Source organism: Protomyctophum parallelum, assembly GCF_964188405.1.
Source record: "Protomyctophum parallelum genome assembly, chromosome: 5".
NCBI classification, from domain to species: domain Eukaryota; kingdom Metazoa; phylum Chordata; class Actinopteri; order Myctophiformes; family Myctophidae; genus Protomyctophum; species Protomyctophum parallelum.
This window is the reverse complement of record NC_139702.1, coordinates 47582961-47608218: the sequence shown is the minus strand read 5'-3', so window position 1 is coordinate 47608218 and position 25258 is coordinate 47582961. Positions and strand designations below refer to the sequence as shown.

Here is a 25258-nt window from a genome sequence, read left to right as displayed (position 1 = left end):
AGTTTTATTCGTAATAGGGCATAGCAGTGGTGGACATTTTGTGGTAGAAAACCCATATTTTCTTCCCCATAGATTTCACATTTCAAATATTTTAAGCATGGAACCAAGCCATCCAGGCTCCTGGTGAATCATGGCCATAAAACATTTGTGTCAAAATAGTATTGAGTAAATATACACTATATTTAATAGATACCCTTTTTTGCAGTTTCTAAAAATATTTCAATCAAATGTTTTATGGTCATTATTGCCATATAGACACTCAACTAAGCCAGACGCACCACGGTGGATTAGAACACCTAGATTGGTATTATTAATACTTTACTAGATTACCACCATTTCTTAAAACAGAACATACTTTTTACGATCCAAGGCTACAGTGAAAGAAAGAAAGAAAGAAAGAAAGAAAGAAAGAAAGAAAATAACGATACAAACACAGCACAGCAAACCAAACAAATAAAGGACTAGCATGTTAAAATATTGGCAGCAATGTGAGAGGTGGAACAGCAGGGGAATAGGTGACAGAGCGGGAATACCAATGACATGACTTCTGGCAGCAGGAACTGTGAACTGTGTTCTAGAACCCCACAGAAAAAGAGAGAGACAGGGCAGAGACAGAAGAACAGCAAGACAGGGACCCGCCCCGTGTCGAGAAATGACAGAGTTACCATGTGGGGGTTACTGTACTGTACTGTACTGTACTGTACTGTAACACCAGAAATCAAGTAAGTAAGCCGTGCCGAGCCATGAGGCCCATAGGGCAGGAGCCTATCTGCTGTTTCTGTATTCTGTGGCTGCTTGATGTACAAGTACCCTGGGCCCTGGACATGACGCTAGTATGTTGCACGTAATGGCTGCTAAAAACTCAGCTTCCCATCATGCACCTGTGCACAGTGTGAAGCGCCACTTTGTCACCTGTTGGTACTCTAAACAGACATACAGACGGACATACGTAGGGACAGACAGACATAGGGACACACATTTCTGTTCCTTGGAGTGGCTGCATCACTCAAAAAAATTACAGAGGTGTACTTTATAGCAGCAGTGTGACTCCTATATGAGGGGTCTTCAACGTTTTTCAGGCCAAAGGCCCCATGTCTGAGAGAGAGATAAAGAAGGGACACACTCCAATACAAAATGGATTCATGTTAAATGTGTATATTCAGACATATAACGTCTTAAACCCTCAATACTTTGTAAACTTGACCTTTGGTTCAGTACTTTGGTTCAGAGTCTGCTCTTTTTTCCATACCATACATCTTCGCCAAAAATAGCCGACCTACAAGCTCACAGCGCGTTGTAGATCTGCTATTTTTGGCTAATGTTGCCCCCAGAATAGGGATACAGGGGTTCAAGTGGTAAATGTAGAAATAAAAGTCCCTATCGCAATCACACAAATATTTGGTGGCCTCCCTGGGGTCCCAGACCCCCTGATCTATAGCAAATATAAAGATGTAGAGGGGCTTGGTAAGCAAGCTGTAAGGTTACAATGTACTATATCGTATCTTTGTCGGTGGAAACCTCATATGCCCAAACCTGTTGGAGTGCCTGACATTTCAAGCCCTTTGGATTTGCTACTTTTGATTGTTTTGTGTGACGCTGTAATATGATCAAGTCGAGCATTCATTTATAAAAATATTGATAGTAAATTAACGATAACACAATGATTGTGCCTTATTCTACATTGCCAGTGAAAATTGTTTTGACGTTGTCAGCTATGCACGTTTGGTATTGTTCTTCAGCTTGTTCTCAGGGTCACCTTTTGTACAAGGCTGCCTGTCAGTTATTATACTACTGCAAACAACATCCCATACTATGTGGACACTATACAGCATCATTTCAGACATGAGCCTCACTTATGTGCACATAAGGAATCCTTCTATAGCGTGCACGCACGCACGCACGCACGTTTAACGTCAAAGTCAAGTAGAGTATGTGTGTGCTCCACCTACCTGTGCAAACATTACTCCATAAATCTTAGTTCCGTGCCTGTGCAGCGTACAACATGGATTTAACTCTTTAGCTACTGGAGATGCAGCATACAACATGGATTTAACTCTTTAGCTACTGGAGATGCAGCATACAACATGGATTTAACTCTTTAGCTACTGGAGATGCAGCATACAACATGGATTTAACTCTTTAGCTACTGGAGATGCAGCGTACAACATGGATTTAACTCTTTAGCTACTGGAGATGCAGCATACAACATGGATTTCTACACAGGATAAATTCTTTCAAGATCAAAATGCTGCGTTCAAGTTCAGGAGAGTCCAGGGAAAGGCAATTCTCCTGAATGCTGCCTTCGGGTATGGCATGGAAAGTGGGGCATTTTCTTTTTTTTACCATAGCAAATGCTGCATTCATGGTATGGAGAGGGCAGTTGTTTACAGATGTGCAAAAGGGCAGGGGATCAAGCCTACTTTGATGTCATGCATGTTTGCGTGCGTACTGCATACTGTACGTACGTGCACATGTTTCCTATATTTTGGGCATGTCATTATTGTAAAAAATTACAAATGTGTACAGTATGTTGTAAGCTTAAAGATCGGCAATTTTTCCACCCCAACATTTGAATGTCCTTGGCATGGAAAGATTTGGAAGCCCCTGCTTAGCTTAAGGTAACCTCTACATATACCTGTAAAGGCATAGTCTAATAGTAGCTACAGTAAGCATGTGAGACTGCAGCCCCAACAGCCTGTGGAAGAAATGCACACTGTGGAATAATGTCAGCTACGCTGTGGAATAATGTCAGCTCTGATTCATAGGAAACGTCACAGGGTTTTAATTCATTCTGCTTATGGCAAAAAAATAACGAAAAAAAACTGCAGGCAATTCACATGTAATGACTCATCCTCTGCATGATGTTGTAGAGATGAAACTGACCAATGGAACAGAAAGCGGCGGGGTAGAAGCAATAAAGTAAATGGCAGACCACTGATTAGCCAGGCAGCCTGCAGATTGAAATCTCGTCTGTAATGTCCCAGCACTGAAATCACCTTCCATCTAGTCCAGCATTATTAAGGTATAGGGTGGAAGAGATGTCAGGTTTTCAGAGAGCCAGAACTGAATGGTGGGATACCTTTATGACTGGTTTAAATAATCATGTTGATAATAGACATGTAAATGTGACTATGGTCTTCAAATAAGAGCTCCTGCACATTTAGATGCAACAGGAACTGAAGTCCCGACCACAAAGCGAGATGGATGAATTTAAAGATATTCAATTAGTCCTATTATTATATAGAAAACCATGTTATGAACCTACAAGTCAATTGAAATGAACAGGACAAAAGAAGAGTTATACTGTTCCAGACTCAGAGTATTGAAGCTATGATTCTGTCACTTCTTTCTCTCAACTGCAATTGGTGTCGAGCGTGCATGCGTGCGTGTGTGTCTCTTCATCTTGCACATCTTATGCATAGTATCATCCTTAGTATGTCTCAAATATTCTTGTTATTCTATAAATACAACCCTCCAAGTCGAAGACAGAAGGGCTGGAATAAGACATTAAGGAGTACTGTTTGAGACCAGGGTGCACTACTGACGGGAATACAGAGGGACTTGTCATTTTACACCATGCACGGCTCAATGAGAGGAGGACAAGAGCGCAACGGATGGAGACAGAGGTGAAGACATGGAGACACAAGGCAGACGAGCACTGAGAGGAGGGGAACTGGGTAGAACGGCATGGAACTGAGTGTATTATTACTCTCTGACTGGTGAAAAGGTGTGTGTGTGTGTTGCGTCTATACTGTACGTGCACAATTGGCTGTGGTCTGGGGAGGGAAGCCGGGTAGAGCGGGTGATCTTTGTCGATGTACGTACCCTCGCCTTATGGGCTGGGGCAGCCCATAACGGCAATGCGTGGGGGGGACGTAATTGGCATAACGTGTAAATTAGGGAGAATAAGGGCTAAAAATAATGATTACTATACCAGTAAGACGCCCTGCAAACATCCACCTGGGTGACGGCAGACTGCTGGGTGAGCACTGGCGCTTTGGCATGGGGGATCAGATCAACATATGGAATGAATTCTGTACTGGCGTCTAGAGTATCAGTCAAAAGGGAGACATCGAAGAGGAAGGACGGGTGGGAAAGGATCAACAATGCAATGTCAGAACAGGTCATCTCCACATATGTGGATGGAGGGAGGCATGACGTCACGAGGTGTGACCATTATATGGAGGCATGATGTCACGACGCGTGACCATATATGGTCGTGACCGCGTGTACGTCTTTAATCCATGTAACTCGAGAACCAATCGCCCCACCCATTCCCAACCCATCAAATTCGACACCCGTTCCACACAACCACAGGGAGTGCAGTGCCCGATGTCTTGTTGGTCGAACCCACGGTTGTCCAGAACCGTCACAAAAGGCCTCTTGCCCGGGCTCTGGACAGGACACCTGCCCAGGCTCCATATATGGAGCTGGCCTGTTCTGACATCACAACACTCCATATAATAAAGGACACAGAGAGACAGATACAGAAATGTCCATATATGGGCATAAAAGGGACACAGACAGATGGGTGTATACGGTGACATGTGGAGAGCAGTGACTGGAGGGAGAGCAGCAGGTCATCATTAAATGAGGCTCTGCTGCAGAAGTGGGTGAGTCAACAAGCGAAGAAAGACAAAATGTATTTACAGCTCTGTCTCCAGCTCTCCCAGTGCCCACAGGATGGGCAGGCTACAAGTCAGCCACACGCACACATGTGCACATACAGAGAGAAAAATTCTGGGGCTAATTGTTTAGTCTCAGGCAGTTTGCACCAAATTATATTATTTGCCAACAGTTCAGGGTATTATTCCATACTCACAAGCCCAAACGGCATTGTTACCTATCTCCTTCTGCTATGGATTGTGTGAATGGACAATAGATTTCGCCGGGACAAAGAAGCAGAAAGGGGGACCGACAGCAATAGGGGGACAGAAGGGAGCTGTGTGTTAGTGGGAATGAGAAGGCGAGGAAGCTATGTGGTCTATGTCGTCTGGAGGACTAGATAAACAGAACTGCTTTTGTCCATTGTTTCTTTGTCAGCTCCATGCCTTTCATAACGTGCTTGTCCTGGTTTCTGCCAGTCATTTCTGTCTAGTAACGTTCTGATATTAAATGCATGAATGTGTGAGAGATTATTGATTGGTCCGTGTTTGTGTATATGGGCAAACTGTATCATTCAATCAATATTTTACTGAAAGTATGGTTGCTACTTTAGTAGCAACGTTCTCCCCTCGTAATGTCATCACTGTGCAGTTTAATTCTGCTAACTGTACAGTCGCCTTTTCATTTCCATATAATTACAGTATATTTTAAAAGAAACTGATGCTGTTTTACACAAATTTACACAATATGGACAAGTATGTAAATATCAGTAGTTATTCCTTATCTGTTTCCCTACCTTTAAAATCAACTTGGTTAAATAAACACAGCAGAAACAGGAAAGCAGAAATAAGTGGTCATCACTGGTGAAATACAGCAAATACAGACTTTGTTCAAGTGTACTCAGTGTCATCTGGCATGTAGACCTCAGTTGAACCAAGTTCCCACTGATCCTAGACTTCTAAAAGAAAATACTGGACAAAATACTTCTCTGTAAGCCATGTTAAACAGACCATCTGGTCTGATGACAGCTTGTTTCTCTGTGCACTCAGATGGGTCAAATAAACCTCAACCTTCTTATCCATGGCAATGAGACACTGTGGCTCTGTGTATACAGCTTAGCACTCCCGTCCTGTCCAACAGGACACTTTGCTTGTGTTTTGCCCAAATGCAGTGCAGTCCTAAAATACCATGCATGTGATGTCAAATTGGTGCACGTGTTCTCTCAATTTGACTGTGTCCATTTTCTGTGCATTGGGCTATCTCAGCTACTACACTATACAAATGTGTTTGGGTATACACTCTAAAATCCAGAGTGTAATAGGAAACAAAAAAGACCCATACAGGTTAATTATGAAATGCTCAGTGTATGAGTAGCACGGCTTGGGTGCTGCAAGTCGTGCGGTAAGTTAAGTACTGGAAGCTGATGCTAGGTGTCAGTGTGTAAGCTCCACATCTCCCAGCATTGTAACAGGGACAGACTCCCGCATTATTGGCTGATACCAACAACAAGCCTCTCCCGACCTACAACACAGATATTTACTGTGCATAGGCTATATTCCATCCACCCTTGGCGTAGCCTGGCTGGGCGGCATACCATTTTTGGGTTTCTGATCCGGTCGGGAGCAGAACGAACCTACGTAGTAGTTTATTTTTAGTAGTTGTAGTCACTGATTTGTAGTCCGAACCACCAAACCGGAACCAGTATTACACAAAATAATTCCCCACATCATTTTAGGGCCTACCCAATAAAAGCCTTGATGTGGCGTAGATTAGTTTATAGGAATAGTTTGTTTGGTATCTTCATCTTCTATTCCTACTCGTAGCAACTGGGGAGACTAAACTAGTAGTTATACTTGGGGGGACCAAAACAAAGCGTCGCCAAAAAAACGGAACCCTTCAACTGGAACCACGTGTTTTTGTTTTGATTTTTCATATCCGTGGTCTAGACCAGATCACACAGGCCATTTTGGAATGCAGACCACACTTCCCTCCGAGGTGGAAAGTCTGATGACGCGATGTCTGATGTCCCTAACAGTGATCCATCCCCTATGTCAGTGGTTCTCAAAAGTTTTCAAGTCAAGGACCCCAAAATGAGTATGCATTTGGCCGTGGACTACCATCTGAAAAGCTTTTGTGCCAGCTAAGGACCCCCAGATGACAAGATTTATGTGAAAGGAATTCAAAATGATGAAAAGTTTTAGCAAACGTTTTCGATATTTTTTCCAAAACTGATCTGCTATTTTTGAATAGCCAACATAAAAACGGAAAAAGCGTTTAATAATGACCCCCTGGAACCCCCCTACTTTGAGAACCACTGCTCAATGTGACAATTTGACAATTGAGTAACGTGCGTGGTGTGAGCCACGGTGAGCCCCCTTTGGCTAATTGAATGATCCTAGTCCAATCACTGTTGTTTGAACAGATGCTCTAATAAGCTTTTATTACAGGGTGTCATAACCAGTGGCTTAACACCGTGTTTCTCAACCTCTGGGGGTCCCCACATTGTCACTTCACATGACAGTGAAGTTACAATTTAAGGACTTTTAAGACCTTTTTAATACCTCAAAAAAGGAAGGGACCATTACTGCATCAAAGGTAACCTAGCCTGGCCCAGCCAGCATGCCTTCTGGTCTAGATTGATTCATTGCCGTTTATAGCTTATGCAAAGCATTTTAAATGTCCCTTGTGTTTAAAATGTGCTATACATTGAATACATTAAATATATTTCCATGGCCTTGCCTTTAGTACTGAAATTTCAATACAAAGCACAAAGCAATAAAACAAAATATATAATAACTGGCCCAGGCCGTAGCGTAACGGTCTGGGCACCGGACTGGTGATCCAGTCGCGGTGTGCCGCGGGTTCGACTCCCGGACCCGACACGGCCTTTACCGCATGTCATCCCCCCATCTCTCTCCCGTTTCCTGTCAGCCTACTTTCTATCCCTTAAAAAATCAATAAAGGCGCAAGCCGCAAAAAAAATATATCTTTAAAATATATAATAACGGAATGCCACAGCTCTACTTACACCCTGTTTACAAAGACCCTTATTTAATTCCAATAAAACATTAACTATCGCAAGTATTGTATACCGTAGTATGCTTATAAGCAAGGTGTCCAATTTCCAGAAAAGGTTTGCCTAATAATCTTCATCAGTGTAAATTCCAGGTGTCACTGTCACAGAGCCACAGCAGTAACTGCACAAGTAACATGACATGCAGGCTCACACAGCAACACACTCACCCAAAAATTGTTCTTCGTTCTTGCGCATGTGTTGTGACAATTGGTCGCCCAGAATAATGGGTCTGCTTGATTCTGGGTGAAGCTCTATTGATCTGTGTCCACTCCAGAGTGTTTGTAAAACACTGAGAGATCCCTGCTCAGAGCTGGTTAATTTCATGTCAGTGGCAGGACTGGGTCACGGGGGCTTTATCGACAAGTATAGACACCTATACACATACAAAGTCACCATTTTGCCTCCCACTCCATGCATGCCTAAGATTCTACGAGGTGGCAAATACAGGTACATGTGCACAATCACATGCAGTGACAATGCCCACTGCCGTTACACATGTAAACTGGTGTGCGTGCGTGTTCTTCAATAGCTAAGACAGTGCTGAGGTTTATGAGAAAATCGGACCTGTAGTACGTTAAGCCACTTTAAAAAGCACTGGGTGGAGTTTGCATGTTCTCCCCGTGTCCCCTAGGGTAGGTACCCTCACAAAAAACATGCAGTAATCCTGGTCTCTAAACTGCCTCTCCCTGGCCAGCCGGGGCGCCTGATGGAGGGGAAAGGAACTGGTTGGAATAACGTGTTCCTTCCACGCGCTACGTCCAACCAGGGATACTCCCCCCTGTCAGGTGCAAAGGAGCAACTTGGACACTCAGGCATGAAGGAAGCATGAGTTCAAGTCTGTTGCTCTCCCCAGGTTGGCAGAGGGTGTGTAGAGCCCAGGATCACATTAGATGATTGACACAGGGGTGAAAAATGGGTTACAAAATCGTGGGATAAAAAATATATTTAGAAAAAGGGGAAAAAAGCACTGGGTAACTGACATCACAGCCAACCTTTAAACGTTTTGGTATTTATATTTAGCTGAAACTCAATTATGCAAACACTCACACTTGACTTGGGGTGTGTGAAATGGTGGAGTGCTGTGGCGTACCTGTGACATGCAGAATGTCATTGCAGACCTCACACTTCATGTAGAGGCGTCCCCTCCTCTCGGTGTGGTCCGTTCCACACATGCTGGGCACGTTCATCACACACATGTTGTGGACATTCATTTCACAGGCTAGAGAGACACACAGAGAGAGAGAGAGAGAGAGAGAGAGAGAGAGAGAGAGAGAGAGAGAGAGAGAGAGAGAGTTTTTACATTAGGCATTATGTTCAGCTAATGAAGCACTTACAGTACATGTGTGTATAGTGTATACTGTGCGGTGGTGCGCCCAGGATGGAGTCGTTTTTTCCCCCGTCTCTACCACTGGTTACTGGATATTGTTACGCCTCGGCCTAGAGGAACTGAGACGAACAATAAGGTGTGGAAAACAGACATGCCATAGTTTTTTCTTTTTTTGTCTCTACCACTGGTTGTTGGATATAAAACTTAAAAGCATCAGATTTCGGTAAGACATGTCCAGAATTCTCCTTTACGTGGTTCACAGCCTGGATTTGGAATTGCCGAAATAATTCCTAATACCATCCACATTATATTGTACTGATGGTATTGGACCCATTCAGGAGCCAATTAAGGCATTCAGTCTATAATACACCATTAAGACATAATTAAGAGAGAAGAATGGAGAGTGAAGGATTCATTAATATAGACCAAGCGATGCTTTGATAATGGATATGCAGACTGCTTAAGGCTGTGCAGTTTTGTTCCTGGGTTTTAAAGGGACATTTCACAGCTGTAAGAAACTGCAGTCACTCAATGTTAATAGTATTTGTAGTAGACTAGATGAGCCGGCTCATCCCATCAGTTAGGTTGCAGCGCAATGGGAAGAAGGAAATTGCGGGATTTGACAGACTCCACTTCATGTTTCAGCTGTGTTTTTAAACCCAGTATTGTGCCCTTCACATGTACGGATGGGTTATTATTATAATTTGTTGTTTTGTATTATTTTGATTAGTGATTGTATAGGAGCAACGACATACGATCTGAAAAATTCTCAGGGTGAAAATCAGATTTCTCCCATGGTGTGCACTGCGCAACTGTGCATGGGAGTAAAACATGCTGAAATCAAACTACACACGCATGCATGCACACATGCGCATGGTGTGTGTGTGTGTGTGTGTGTGTGTGTGTGTGTGTGTGTGTGTCTGGCTGGCAAATCACAGCTGTGTTTTGCTGCGTGGGGATCGGCATGTAAGCGGGCCAGCCAGTAAGGGCTAGGGTTGCCAACTATCATATTTTTTGATAAGGGACATTACCCGGGCACGCGGCGAAATTTTTTGGTGTCCCTTAATTGAAAATCAAATAGAAAAATTGGGTCATTTCCAGGCAAACCCCCCCCAATTTCACGTCTAAATTTCGAGTCAAACCCCCAAAGCATGCGTTATGGTTAGGGTATAGACTACATGAGAAACAGATTATCATTTACATTTTTATTTTGTCAAAATGTTCTGCTCTGCTGCTGGCCTGCTGCATGCATATGAAGAGTACTGACCAATGAGCTGACTAGCTGAGCCTAGCGCCCTTCCAGACACCAGGTTTCATTGTCTTGCTTTCCATTTCCTATAGCTTAGAATCGCTGCCCCTTCTTCTGTGTGTCTGAATGGGAGCGAGTGACTGAGAATCACCATAACGCGCTGTCATTTTTCCACGACCCCAAAATACGGGATTAAGTGCGTCCCGTATCGGTTCATTACGGGACAGGTCTTTTAGCTGTCAAATACGATACAAACCCGTATTTTACGGGACGGTTGGCAACCCTAATTACTGCTTGTTTTTTAATGTCATTGCCTTGCTTTTTTTATTCTCCATTGTTCTGTAAAGCACTTTGAGCTGCATTTCATGTCATGAAAGGTGCTATACAAATAAAGTTTTATTATTATTATTATTATTATTAATAAGGGCTCTGTGTTGCATGTGGAGAATTGTGTAGATTAGTGTGTGTGGTGTAGCCGAATTGGGTGGTGAGAACATGAGGGGGATGTTGCACAATCGGTGACCCCTACATTAAGCTGTGTCCTTCCCAACGTGCAGTGCGGGGGCTATGGCGGGGCTAGGTGTGGGTTTTGGGGTAAATGTACTACATTGGGTTATTACACGCAAGTCTTTGCACCAGGTCTGGCGCACACATTGTGGCAGGATCGGAGGATGTTTTTTCGCGAGGTCCTGGGAGGCGTGTGATCGTGTCCGTGGAAGTCAGCAGCAGTGTTGCTAAACAGCAATCCTGCTGGATTACCACAATGACCATAATGCTTTGGTGCACTTACCCCACCTGGTGGAGAGGGGAGGGCTGTTTTACTGAGACAACATGTAGTCCAGGAAGGAAGTGAGACCAGTGTTTGTGACATCACAGACACTTTGAAATACTAAAGTATCTAAAAACACACATTACCCACATAAAAAAACCCAGCTGCCCCAGCTGCATTAGAACTCTTTATGGCTGAGTCATGGTGACGTGAGTGTGACATCAGAGGTCCACCCTTTCCGCCCGCCCTCCCATTAGCCAATTCTAAGGATGCCCATGTAGTTGAACATGTCTCATGTAGTCTGTAAATCATCCAAGTTCAGCCACTGACACCACTTGACACTTATGTTTTAAACTTCAGAAACATCCTCCTGGTAACAGTCTAACAGACAAGGTCATCCCCAAGTTAGAGTAAGAGTGGTTAAGTAAAAGTACTTACATTCACACTTCATGCCCTGGTGAACGAGTCCATACAGCAGAGAGCCACAGTGGTCACAGAAGGTGGGGCTGCCATAGGTGTGGCTCTTAAACTTGTGCTTGGTTCTGGGGTCCTGACAACATAAACAGGAGAAGAAGCATTAGACCTGATGAATAAAGGAATGAATCAATTGTGCATAAAGTGGTGTCTAATATGTTAAAGCAATGCAATGGACAATAATCAACTACTGTTCTGCAAACAGCAAAGACCAAAACAATATGTGCATTTCAACAATGTTGCTCTTTACCCATTCCTCCCCACACACATTGCTGTGTGTTGTCACTGCTATTGTATCCTATTCTCAACTGCCTCAACCTGCCAGTGAGGAGCCCCCACTGGGAGGACGTAAAGCCATCGTCCTACTCCTCCCGCCCCGATATTCACTGCATGCTGACAGGTGCTACACCAGCCCGTAGGACCTAATATCACCCTCCACGCCCATCTTCCCTCCCCTGAAAACTGGCCAATTGTGTTCGGGGCAGGCACTTTACCACTGTGCCACTCGAGCGACGCAATACAGAGTTGAAATACTTGGGCATGAAAAGTTGGAAATATCACAGAGTAATAACTTTTCATTAAAACTCCTACAGTAAGTAAAACCACACATAAAAAGTCATCTTTGCCTGATCTGGGCATTCACTTCAGTCTTCAGCTTAGTCTTTTATCCGCTGGCACTCAAACATATTGCATTTGTTAAAGGGTAAAGAATAACAAAGGAAAATGAGAGAGCAAAATGAACATCCATTGATTGATCTTTCAATCAGATTTGGACGAGATGAGGATTAGTTGAGCGGCAGTCCAATCAATGTGCCTCCAGCCCACTTGAAATGTTAACATCAAGCTCCCATTCAGTCACTTATTGCCTTTTGGGGTGAATGAGCGTGTAATCCATTGCACTCCATGGACTAAAATTAAACACAGAGCCACTCAGGCATGACAATATGTCAACCGGCTGTGAATATGAAAGCATTATGTTTTGGTATTTAGCTGCAATCAAGCTATTACTATTTAAAACCACAAATTGACTGCTACAAATGACAAAACATTGAAATTGTACTATTCAGAAGTGTCTGTCAAATGTTTTTGAAGAAAAATGTGAAATATAATCACTGAATCTTCTTTACAGTAAGTGGCATAAATAGTATTATGGATTTATGGAATGCTGTAGATATTAATCTGTACATTATGACATAACCACACAAATGCTCAGTGTTGATTTATCCATTTGTACACATGTAACGAAATTGCCCTGTAAATTAACAGGATTTTATTGTGTAATAGTAACCTCTTTCCCCACATTCCAGTCATTTGAAGTTATTGGGGGTTAAGATCTCCATTTGTCCAGTTAATAATTGGTTTCAGCATGTGGAAACAACCATCAGCCTGAGTGAGCCATTCATGTATCATTACCTTTCTAATGTACCATTGCATTTCCCCAGACACTAACCCTCTACAGTATACAGTATGTTCAATTACAATTATTGTTACAGTAGCCAATTATAAGCTGACAAGCGATTGGGTAAGCTAACATGCCTAACAATTAAAGGTTACAACGCAGTTTCCACCCAGCAGCGACGGTATGGCACATGTTAGTGTGAACGTAAGGATCCAGTCATGAAACATTTTACCGTGTAGTACTCTGAGTGAATATGGTGATGGAAAAAGTACCCGGTTTTTACCTAATTAAAAGTATCAATAATGCAATGTAGAAATACTCTGTTACAAGAAAAAGTCCTGAATGTACTTAATGTAACAAAAGTAGAAAATAAACAAAAGCTTATGATAAGCGGCATTGGGCTTGTTTTCAAAGTGGGTTATTTGCTTCCTGATGTTCCCACTTTTTTCATGTAAAGGACCCCCAGATTAATATGTATTTGAACATTATGTGCCAGGGAGTCAGGACCCACTTGTTAAAATGTTTCAAAAAATCACGTGTTATTGCTCCCGAACCGATTAAAATATTTTTTTCCTTCCCCGATCCGGTATTTATATTAAATATATAGAACACGTACGGTACATATCACAATAGTACAATATCCCAAATCACAGACAATTTCCAGTCATGATATATACAGTACATATATATATATTCTTGATACTAGGGATGTCCCGATCATGTTTTTGGCTCCCGATCCGATTCTGACCATTTGAAAATGATGTGATCGGCCCCGATTTCCGATCACCCGATCCGATCGGGACAACTCTACCTCCCCCAATACTTAAAAAGGTAGATCTACAAGCTCACACTGTCGCAAAGAGTGAGCTTGTAGATCTATTCATGACTTATACTTCCTATATCAGTCCATATCAGAGCGACCCACCCAGCAAGCATCATTCATGCGCTCAATTAATTTAAAACTCGCTCGTTGCTCAAATTTGAACTTCTCGGTTTTACAGAAAACACAGTATTGAAAGCAAGAGAAGCATGTCAAACACTGTCCCAGATAGAAAAACATTTAAATAGGGGCTTAAAAAAAACAATAATAAAACTCGGCCTTGAGCAAATATCAGCTTGAAGCAGAGAGGTATTCTTCTGAACAGGTACCGTAAAACCAAACTGAAAGGCCAATACAGTTTCAGCTTCCAAACTACCCATCTATTTCATCCTTCTGGATAGAGAGCACACAACGAAAACACCTTTTTTATTAAGTTGTACGTACTGTAACTATGTTTGTGTGTGCGTGTGCGTGCGAGGACATCCCCGAGTGTGGTTGGATTACCTAACAGTGTGTGCTAATATTATTAGGTATATCAATGAAGCTGGGCAGGGTCTTGGCACCATTCACATCACATTGTTCTTTCATTTCTCTTTGCACTTAACTGACAGCTCATAGCACGCTCAGTAAAAACAGAAAAGAGGCCAGTTTTCCGAGCAGCCTTTCAAACTACTTTTCTGCTCTCTCAATTTATGCCGTAGAGGTAGAGTAAACTGCTCTCAGAACAAGAATTCAAAACAGCACTACCAACTGTGCCACCGTGCCCCTGACACATGTGATTAAATAAATGCAGTTGCTGGTTCTGGCTGTTATTTGTTGTTTAATCTCCAACACGTGTTTTGTAGTTCCATTTTTGACTAATTGTTTGGGTTTGAAGTATTCTGGTCCCTGGCGTGCTGGTGTGTTGATTTCTTTTAGCTTGCTGTGTACTAGATAGTCTTTAAGATTTTTGTTTTTTCTGTAGGCCGATATCATTTTATAATCTTTTAGAAGATCCGTTCGGTTCTCAAAATTCCTTTTTATTCTGTTGTTGGCTAGTCTGCTCTGTGTGGAATAACTGGTTATCAGGGCTAATTTGGGGCCTGGATCCCGCACTTACTTCTAAAAAGGTATTGTGAGCTTTCCGGAGGAATGTCCTCGTGTATCCTCTTAGTCTGAGGGCATTAAATAGCGTTTTACAAGCTATTTTGAAGTCACTTCTTTGCGTGCAAATCCTATGGAATCTTAGTAGTTGTGATTTGACTATTCCTGTGTAGGAGTGCGCCGGGTGGAATTCCCAGCAGATTTGTTTTTGTTACAGTGTGTGTGTGTGTGTGTGTGTGTGTGTGTGTGTGTGTGTGTGTGTGTGTGTGTGTTGGGAAGCATGAAGGTGCACACCAAACTCCATGACAAGCCATCCAGTATCTGTTTTTTACTTTATGGATGTTTTGTTTGAACATTTACAGACAGCGAGCAAGAGAGAGAGAGTGAGAGGGGTGGGGGGGGGGGGGTTGGGGGGGTTGGAGAGACACCATGCCAGGCAGCTGCAGTTACTCATGTCCACCCACACACAGCTGATCCTGAAGGATTATCCTCTTGTTTCCCCTGGATCGCTTTGTGACCCCTGTCCAAGCCATGAATCAGTGAAGTAAGCTTATTCCATCAGCCACAAATGGATCATATGGTTTTGTCTTTCAATGGGTGACCCTGTCCGTCTTCACAAATTTTATGAGGTCATCACATTTGGCTATGGCAGTTTTTAGCCCAAGGAGTGTTTTTCGTGCAAGGAAATGCTTGGAATGGTTTCAGAATCATGAATAACCCCTAGTTTGACATGTCACATGCTACTTAAAGTATAATTCCAACATCCAACATTTATATAATAATCATTTTTTATATATATTATTTGGATGACCCTAAGGATCACAAAAAACCTTGAATGATTACTATTGTAATTTATTTTGGGTCACACCCCTTTTTACACAATTTACAATTTAGTAATTTAGCAGACGCCCTTAATCCAGAGAGAGCAAGAACAAAAAGCATGGCAATACATCACATACATAAAAAGTAGTTATCATGAAACATGCGTAAGCTAAGAACATAACAGTGGAATATCTATATAATGAAACTATACATATAAACTATACATAGTACATACTATACTATACATACTATAAAGTGCTATGACTACATCAAAATGCAATTCTAGTGCCGTTTACGTATAACATGCTATAAGTCTGTATATAAGTGCTATCTAAGTCTACATAAAGTCCTATCTAAGGTGCTAGGGTAAGTGCTACGGGCCATGATGGAGTCTGAAAAGGTGGGTTTTCAGACTACGACGGAAGATTGGTAGCGAGGTTGCAGTTCTGTAATGGGAAGTGCATTCCATAGTTTTGGAGCCAGAAGGGAGAAGAGTTTGGGACGCGTGGAGCGTTGTCCCAGCGTTTTTAGTGAAGGTACTTCCAGCTTCCCTGCGTTGGCTGATCTGAGTGCGCGGGAGGGTTTGTAGGGTTCGATCATACTTGCAAGATATGGGGGAGCCATACCTTTGGTTGCTTTGAATGCCAGCATCAGAGTTTTGTATTCTGTGCAGCTGGCTAAAAACCTGGTTGTTTCAACCCATCGATTATTCTTTTCTGGATGGTCAGAACTACAGGCATCTGTAGCATAATTTCTCACCAGGGAGACTAGTAACATGCAGACAAATTGGCCATGACATGTGAATGACATGCACTGTCAGGTTGGCTCTCAACACATTATTCCCTGGAGCTTGGGAATGGATTGCAGGATATAATCATACAGCCTATGTCCACCATTACATCCTAATTGGACCTTCATAGTGCATTCGGGGGAAATGCAGGAGGAGAGGGGATTGTATCATCACAATCATGTCGGACATTACTGCAAGGCTACATGCAATTACTGTACAGTATACAGTATGGTTCCTTTCAACTACCCGGAAACTTCTATAGCATGAAAGAACCCATGAAGGGGGGGAGGGGCATGTCAAATGTCATGCCTATATTTGCGACGTTGTATGAAAAAGCTTCAACAGCAACCTTTTGATGGAATCTGACTGCACAATGGAAGACACAAAGACATTCTCACCCGAAGGTATCCTATTTTGCTGCTTGGTCATGGCACTTAACTTTCCCCGTCCGAAGCTGATGTCATAGTGCCCTTAAGCGCACCTTGTGCTCAGCACCTGCGAAATCCTAGATCAAATCGTCCCGATCAAACAACCGGTGGGGACTGAGGGCGATGAATGAGAACATGCACGAGGCAGCAACGTCGAGCACAGCCTCGGTAGCTAATTAGCAGCCCGGATTAATTAGCAGGTATAGCGTGTCAGCCTTATAGTTCATTAACAACACAGCTGGGTAAAGTCGAGCAGGGCTTCCCAGCAGAAGTGAGGCACTGGTGTTCTTCTCCATACTCCCACACAAAGGGAACTTGTAATGCTCCGTATGGTAGTCGTTTCCCCTACATTTCATTAGCAGAGGCAGGCCCCCGCCAATTCTGCGGCTTGCAAATTGCCCTTTGTGGAAAAGAGCATTAAGATCACGAAGACTGATAATCTGGTGCTAATGTTTGGCTTGAACAACCAGCATGTGGGGAAATCACACCATAATTAGTCCATAAATCCAATACAAATGTATGCACATATAAACTGATAATGTGAGTATTACCAGGGAGAAAACCCACCCCAATTCCTTTGTCGTGCCCTACAAAGATATTAGTATAATCCAAAAGCCAACACACCGCCACACACAACTCATCATGGAGCACCACAACATCCCCCGTGAACAGGCTTTGACGGCCCAGAGCCAGCTAGTAGAGGTCTGCATCATGAGGGACAGAGGACCTCGCATCTCCACATTTCAACTTTGTGTGCATCGCATCGTCATACTACAGACGTCACACAAAAGTAGCAAAAATTGCCTTGCAGCTTGTAAATCTGCTATTTTTTGGAGAGGGGAAAAAAGGAAGTGAAAGTGTGTCTGTGGGTTTTATAAATATTTAAAGGACCACTTCACCACTTTTCAACCTATCTTCATATAATAGGTCCTCACTAATAATCATGAAAAAATGGCGCAATTATTTTCTACTCGGTCCGTGTCTCATAGGAGGGCTGTGAGCAGTTCAGAAACCGTCCTCCAGTGACATAATCGATGGGGAACACGAAAATGGAAGTCATTGTTCTCACGATAATGAAAATCTAAAAAAAATTGTAAAAAAAATGTTGTTTAAAAAAAACATCTGCCTAATGATGATGTCTCTAAACTGTTTCTAAACTGCCCACAGCCCTCCTATGAGACACAGACTAAGTAGAAAAAAATCGTGCCATTTTATCATGATTATTAGTCAAGACCTATTATATGAAGATAGGTTGAAAAGTGTTGAAGTGGTCCTTTAACCAATGACAAATAATAACAAGAGCTTGTGAATAAATAATAACTGTATTAGGCCCATTGGAACACAGGTTCTTTTCCCCATTTTCAGAAAACCAACCATTTTGGACATATATTATGTAAAGCCTGGCGAGGAGCCATTTAAAACTACAGTGTATAGAGTAGACGGGTTGTGCTGGTGTCCACAGGTTGGTCAGCTTTAATTGGATTTGTCAAGTTATTCATCAGAGCTTACAGGACACTTAGTGTAGAATGCCACTGCAGCTGAAGGGTAATCTCTCCTGCTCAAGAAGACATTTAGTCGACCCTGAGCTCACGCCATGGCTTTAAAGATCATGTTGTTATGGAAGTAGAGAACAGAATAGCAACAAACAGAGAAACTGACCAGGGTTTGTGTAACAGCACAATGCCCGAGCAGGCACTTTTTGGTGATGTAGTCCGTCTTCTGTGTCAATGGTGTAGTTATATGACTCATATGGGCTGTATTTTGCGTGTCTTAAGTACAAGGTCTTATTCCCTAACTTGAGTAAACTAAAGACCTGGAGGCGTGATCAATGCCATTTGGCTATTCTGAGTGGCCAAAGAGCATTGACCACGCCTCCAGGTCTTTAGTTTACTCAAGTTAGGGAATAAGACCTGGTACTTAAGACACGCAAAATACAGCCCTATAGACTCATAGTTTTTTTAGTTTTTTATGATTACACAAGGCCATTACACACACATTACCGCATAGCGAGCAATAGAAGTTGTCTCTCTGCTTCTTTCTGCTCTGTCAAAGTATTAACATGCCTGTGTTGACCCCCCCCCACAAATATTATAAGAATAATATTCCTTTTGCGACAGCAGGCATGTCACCAAATCTATAGATATAAGTTATGACGCATTTACAGCTATACATGTAGGTGTGGTTATGACTCAAAACGCATAAACAGCAAATCGGTTGTGATTACTAGTACTTATCTAGCAACATTGTATTAAATGCTTTCCTATCCAAGGCTATCCTATCCAACAAAACTACTGTCTTCATTTGCACTCAAAAGAATGGAAATAAGTCCTCAAGCTTTTTGTATTTTATTATTTTGACAGAATATAAAATGATGGTATTTGTACGCATTAAAAAACATCAACCAATCTAGCATGTTTGCTACTACGTCTACTGTCACTTCCATCTCTCTAGAGCCCTTTTGCCTCCGGTTGTTGCTCCCCAAGCCAGTGGTCACACAACACAAACAACTACTATAAACCCTTGTACCTTTCTCCTGAGAGCACATCATTGAGTCAAGACATCTAATGTAGACAACAAATGGATGGGTTCCAAATTCCAATAGTAAATGGATGGGTTCCAATAGTCGCTGCTGTACATGGTTGACCGTCTGAATCTTGAAAACTATTTCAAGGCCATTCCGTCAGAATTTTCCAGGATTGCCTTAAATATGTGCCACAGGTTAGTTACCATTATTAGACTTACTCAACAGGTAACCTCCCGGTTCCCATTGGGCTGCTGTACCACTCTACCCCATAGCCACTGCTGCCCCATGACAGTTACACTACAATACATGATTTACATGTGCTCAACCGTAGAGTGAGAAGGGGCCTTTTGAATTGTGCAACCAGACTCAATCTCATTACTGTCCCTGTCCCACTCCATCGTCCATCCATTCATTATTTCTTATCTCCTCCTTCTGTGCCCTGGAGTGACCCCGGGGTATGGGGTACCGTACCAGGGCATTCTAAGCACCAGTGTTGCATTAAACCTATAAGCAATAACACCCTAGCTCACAGAGTTAATCAAGGCCACCCGACTGAGAAATATGAACACAGTAAACCTCCATTGAATTTCTCACCAATCCCTTGTAAAGATGCTCTGAATAGGTAATAAATACCCTCTCAGTTTAATCTCCGAGTGCTTTCACGTGAACAGCAGTGCCTACAATGCCATGCAGGCAGACAGCAGCCTTGTATGTCCGAAAACTTTACTTTTCAGGTAATGTAAAAAAATAATCAGTGTTCCAATTGATTTATACTTAACTAGAAATGCATTTCTATTAAACATGTTTTCTATATTTGTTTTGTGTTAGTCCACACAGTTTATACAGGAATTGCTTTTGCTAGTTGAGTGATGAGAGTGGTAAAATGTACCCGTTTGTGTGTACAGTATATGTACTGTACATGCATGGTCCAGGCTGGCAGAGTGATATTGCGCAGACTGTGCACTGGCAATGGATATGGCACCACAGGTGTGTCACTCTGCCAGAGCAATGAGTGAATGCAGAATGCATGTATCTTGGGAACAAAAGACAGGCCAGCGAGATGAGCAGAATGCCAACAGGCGGCTAGGATAGGAGGCTAAAGATAGATTATTCTCTCTCTATCGTATCCCTCTCCCTCTCGCTCTTCTTCACACCCTGCAGTTTTCTCGTCTGCTGCACACTAAATTACCATGTCTACCAAGTCATAGTCCCAACAGGAAGCTTCAAGACAAAGACTGTGCTCATTCCAACTGCAAGACTAATACCGTAGAACCAATTAAGGGCCTCTAGTTGGTAATGTTCATGCCCATCAGCAGTGGAACTGATGCCAAGTTTGCCCTACAGCAGGGGAATAAACGCCTACATACCTCCGGCTTTGTTGATCATCCATCTATATTCTATACGATTCACAATTGGCCATGTTCGGGGTAAGGAAGCTGGGCGTGAAGGGTGATATTTGTCACTGCACATACTCAGGCTGGGGTGAGGGAGTGTTGAGCAGGAGGAGGAGGACGTAGGCTCCACAGCCTCCCAGTGGAGGGCGACAGTGATAATACAGTAGGACGTAGGCTCCTCTCCTCACCCCCTCGCCCCATACCAGGAGGTGACTCCTCTCCTCACCTCCTCGCCCAATACCAGGAGGTGTTTTCTCCTCTCCTCACCTCCTCGCCCCGCCCCCATACCAGGAGGTGACATTTGGATTGGGGCAAACAGGTGGCTGCTCCTTCCATTGGGGTTTAAGTCAATAGCTTCTCCCCTGGCAACCCACAGCGACAGATCCATGAATCCTTCTTGGCATTACGCCCAACACATGTGCAGTGAATACACACACTACAGACATGCACGCACGCACACACGCGCACACGCACACTTGTAGCTTGTAGTCAAATATCTGCCTATTTTCGCCAGAATAGGCATCTCATAATTTTGACCCGTCAAATTGAAATATTTTTCACCTTGTGAATAAGTGACACATTATAATAATGCTTTTCTCTGCAACAATAATTTGACACGATTGGTTATTAGAGCAGCTAATTATGCATTCACATCATTAACCACCTCCAGCACTTGTTACTTGTTTTTGCACTACACAGCCAAGCAACCATGAGAGTGCACTTAGGCATGTGCATTCACTCACACACACACACACACACACACACACACACACAATTTAACATGGGGCTGCCCTGACCTTTATTCTATCAACGTTACCAGGGCTTAGGAGCCAGCCTAGGGCAAGCTCACTATATCCCCCTGGCAGCACGTCTCTCCCCCTCTCTCTTGGAGTGCAGGAGGCGGGGATAAGCATTGGAAGGAACAAACTGGGGCTACCATTTACCAGATAGAGCTATGACGCTGGATGCCACTATTTTTAGCATATACACATCAGCACCCTGATTCCCCGATGGCCTTTCACTAAGCTGTTGACTGCAGAGCAGGGGGGGGGCAGGTTGCTGCTGCACCTCACTGGGGTCTTCCTGTCCATGCGTCCACGCATCTACTTGCACGGTTCCTCGCTTCACACTTACAGTCATTACATCTATCAGCTCAGAGGAGCTCTTAACTCCTTCAGCGCCACCTGGTGGTCATCAGTTTAGGCTCTGAGTGCCAATTCTCCCATTATAAAAAAGAGAGGGCGTTTTTTAAAAAATTAAAAAAATAATAATTGTGGGCTAGAAGTTCAAAATCTGATGGCAGGCGGGACGTTACCATGTCTATGATCGGACGCAAACGAGTTATACGCCGTTTCTCATGCCATACGTCCTCACTGTCCTTTCAATGTGGAGCAGTGATCTGCATGCTCTGGACAAGACAAGTTCTTGGTAGACCAGGAAGTAAGAACAATCTTGATGTTTTTTTTCATTGGTGCTCAAGAGTATAGAAAGTATTGTTTCCTTTGTGGGTGGCGGACGCATTTACCCGCTAACCCAAAGACTAATTTGCGAGGGAACGCAGGCACCAAACAGTCTGCAACTGCAAATATTTGCCAATTAAAATGGCACCATGGAGACATGAAAAAAGGAGGAGTTGGAGGAGTGAGATGTACCGTATATATATCCATACCAGCTCATTTGCATGCATGTGTGTGTTCGGTGGGGTCAGGAGAGGATACGAGGCTGCTGTCATGGCCGTCACATCGGGTTGAGGCTGACCGCATCATACATGGTCATCTCTGGCGACCTTTTCAACACCACACAAACTACCGCAGAGAGACTTGGTGATAACAGAAGAAGGTGTATGTGTGTGTGTTGGGGGCGGGGGGGTGATGAAAAGCTCCTGGCTCACTGGGTTGTGTCGCAGACACGCCAAAGTCTGAATAAATTGGCGTATCAGGCCATCTGTAAAGGTATTAATAATTAAGAACTTTGTGAGGCTAAAAATAGGTTATCTTCTGGCCAAAGTCTGGCAGTCTTTTTTCACGGTAATGAACAGCATGTGACAGAGAGCAGCCGTGGCCGTTCATCTCACTGCTCTGTGGCTCTTTGCTCCCATGATCAGTTTAAATATGGCTTGCAAGTGCTTGAACTGCAAAGGTTTGAAACTGAGTGTATGTGTGTGTTCCTGTACCTCGGCTCTGTTGTGATCCTCACAAGAAAAAAAATTATCTTTAACTTTTGAGAGTGTAAAATGAAACCAAATGGACCCTTACAGGGAGCAAAAGCGCAGATGTGACGTGGACAAACACATTGGCAGTGTTGCTGAGGTCCGAGTCACCGTAGCCTGATGTCTCCTCATGTTCAAGAGACATATATACAGATATACTGAAGGCTCATACATAGTCTGGTTTTACGGTGGTGAGGTGACCACCGAACTACAACATGACGTCACGAGCCGCGGTGAAGAGCAAACCACCGCCACCGCTCCAGCCCTTCTCTCTGTTTTTACTCACCACCGCTCAACGTTATTTCAGCTCTGGTGGTCAGCTCACCACCGGAGCGGTGGTCACTTTACCACCGAAAATCCAGACTATGAATAGGCCTTTAGTGGCAGCATAAATGTGCTCCTCGCACACTGGGAACTCCATTTGGATACCGATGATGACCTCACGGTAGCTACAGAGACGATTATGGAATGCCAACAACATTCTTACATAATGAGGTATTTGAACATAATATATCAATGATAAAATGTAAGCAGGCTTTTTAATGAAACACATGCATCTATTTTCTATCCTCTCCCTTTCTAAATGTGTGCGTTGGAAAATAGCAATGAGGAAATGAATGCAGTGTATGCCTGTGTGTGTAGGTGTCAGGGGGTTAATTATGGAATAAAGTAAAGGAGGGTTTCCTTTGTTCTTCTCTTGCGGAACAAAACATTAAAGCGGTTCGTAGATGCAAATTTGTTGGGCTCAGGGGCTCCTAAATTGCATCGTTACTTCTCACTCCATATTTTATTACATAACAGTATGATAGACCCTACTATAGGTATTTGTATAATAATGATTATTACAATTGTTATGTATAGATAGATGATGGGAGACAACAACATTAACATGAACGCATACAGTTGAAGGCATAATATGTTCAAAGGCTCACGTTTGGATGTTTTGCTGTTACTGACATAATGATATGGCCTCCAATGTCAGTTGCTGGATGGATGTTATTACGTTGCCCACCTGTTATTACTTGCGCAAGCAGAGCACGCAAGTAGTGCAATCGGCTGGGTATGTATATGTATGTATGCATGCATGCATGCAAGCATTATTACAATTGTTATTATGTATAGATAGATGATGGGAGACAACAACATTCACATACAGTTGCTTGAAAAGATGCTGGTATGTTCTATCAGATCTCCACCTTTGTAGATATACAAGCTCACAATGCATTGCATCACGAATGCAAGCTTGTGGTTAATGTATGTTTTGTAATAATAATCAAAATCTAAAAAGTAACTATTAACTAGTTTTCAAATAAATGTAGGGGAGTAAAAGTACAATATTTGCCTCTAAGGTGTAGTGGAGTAGAAGTAAACGTATTGGAAATTGAAAATACTCAAGTAAAGTAAAAATGCCTCCAAATTGCCTCAAAAAGTACAGTAATTAAGTAAATTCACTTAATTACACCGTGCTTGACTGCAACGCGGTGTTGGGCATCAGCCTCCCAGGTATCCGGATAATTTCCACCACTGCTGCAATGATACCTGAACGTCCCCACAGGGATCAATAAAGGTCTATCTTGTCTTACTGTACCACATTTGAAATTCAGATGTGGGCTCAACTACACACTGGCATGTGTAGTTCAACCACTGGAATGGATCATCCTACCTTGTTTTGCCACAGCCCTCAGTGGCTGTGATGTTAGCCTTGGTCCTTGTGATGTAAAAATACCGAATTAGACACAAAGAGAAATGTTCTCTGTGAAAATGGTTTGTATAGTATATAGTTATTTCTGTACTGTGTGTGTGTGTGTGTGTGTGTGTGTGTGTGTGTGTGTGTGTGTGTGTGTGTGTGTGTGTGTGTGGGTGTGTGTGTGAGTGAGAGTGAGAGACACAAAATTGACACACTAGGCCTCATAAATACTGTATGGTACGGAAAGAAATAATCATATAATAAAAAGCTAAAAGCAAGCAGAAATCGATACACTTGATAAAACCAACCTTGTGTCAGCACAAACGAGGCCAATGCCTGCACTAATGCATCTTCACTGTGTGTTTCCCAGAGTCAGACCACCCTGCCCAACACCAATTATGGCTAAAGAACAACAGTGAGTTCTTCTTGTTCCACATACAGAATCCTTCTCCAAGTCTAGGACACTGGGACGATTTAAAAGAAAGACCAGGGTCTTAATATTTGCTTCATCAGGATGTGACAATCTATTTATGGTTTTAGGGTGGGCAGATCACAGTAAATATTTGTCTGCAAGACAAACAGAGAGAGTGGGAAAGTATGGA

General features: G+C 42.9%; 1 protein-coding gene across 2 annotated transcripts in view; it reads right to left on the bottom strand.

Moving 5' to 3' along the window:
• Window positions 1–25258, bottom strand: part of LOC310859462 (protein kinase C alpha type-like) — a 143126-nt gene that overhangs the window by 52874 nt on the left and 64994 nt on the right. For both annotated transcript variants that reach the window (XM_083766012.1, XM_083766013.1), the window contains exons 5-6: window positions 11465–11576; window positions 8772–8900 (exon numbers count right to left, since the gene is read on the bottom strand). In XM_083766012.1, the coding sequence (XP_083622138.1) occupies window positions 8772–8900; window positions 11465–11576 (241 nt within the window). The remainder of the gene's footprint in view (window positions 1–8771; window positions 8901–11464; window positions 11577–25258) is intronic.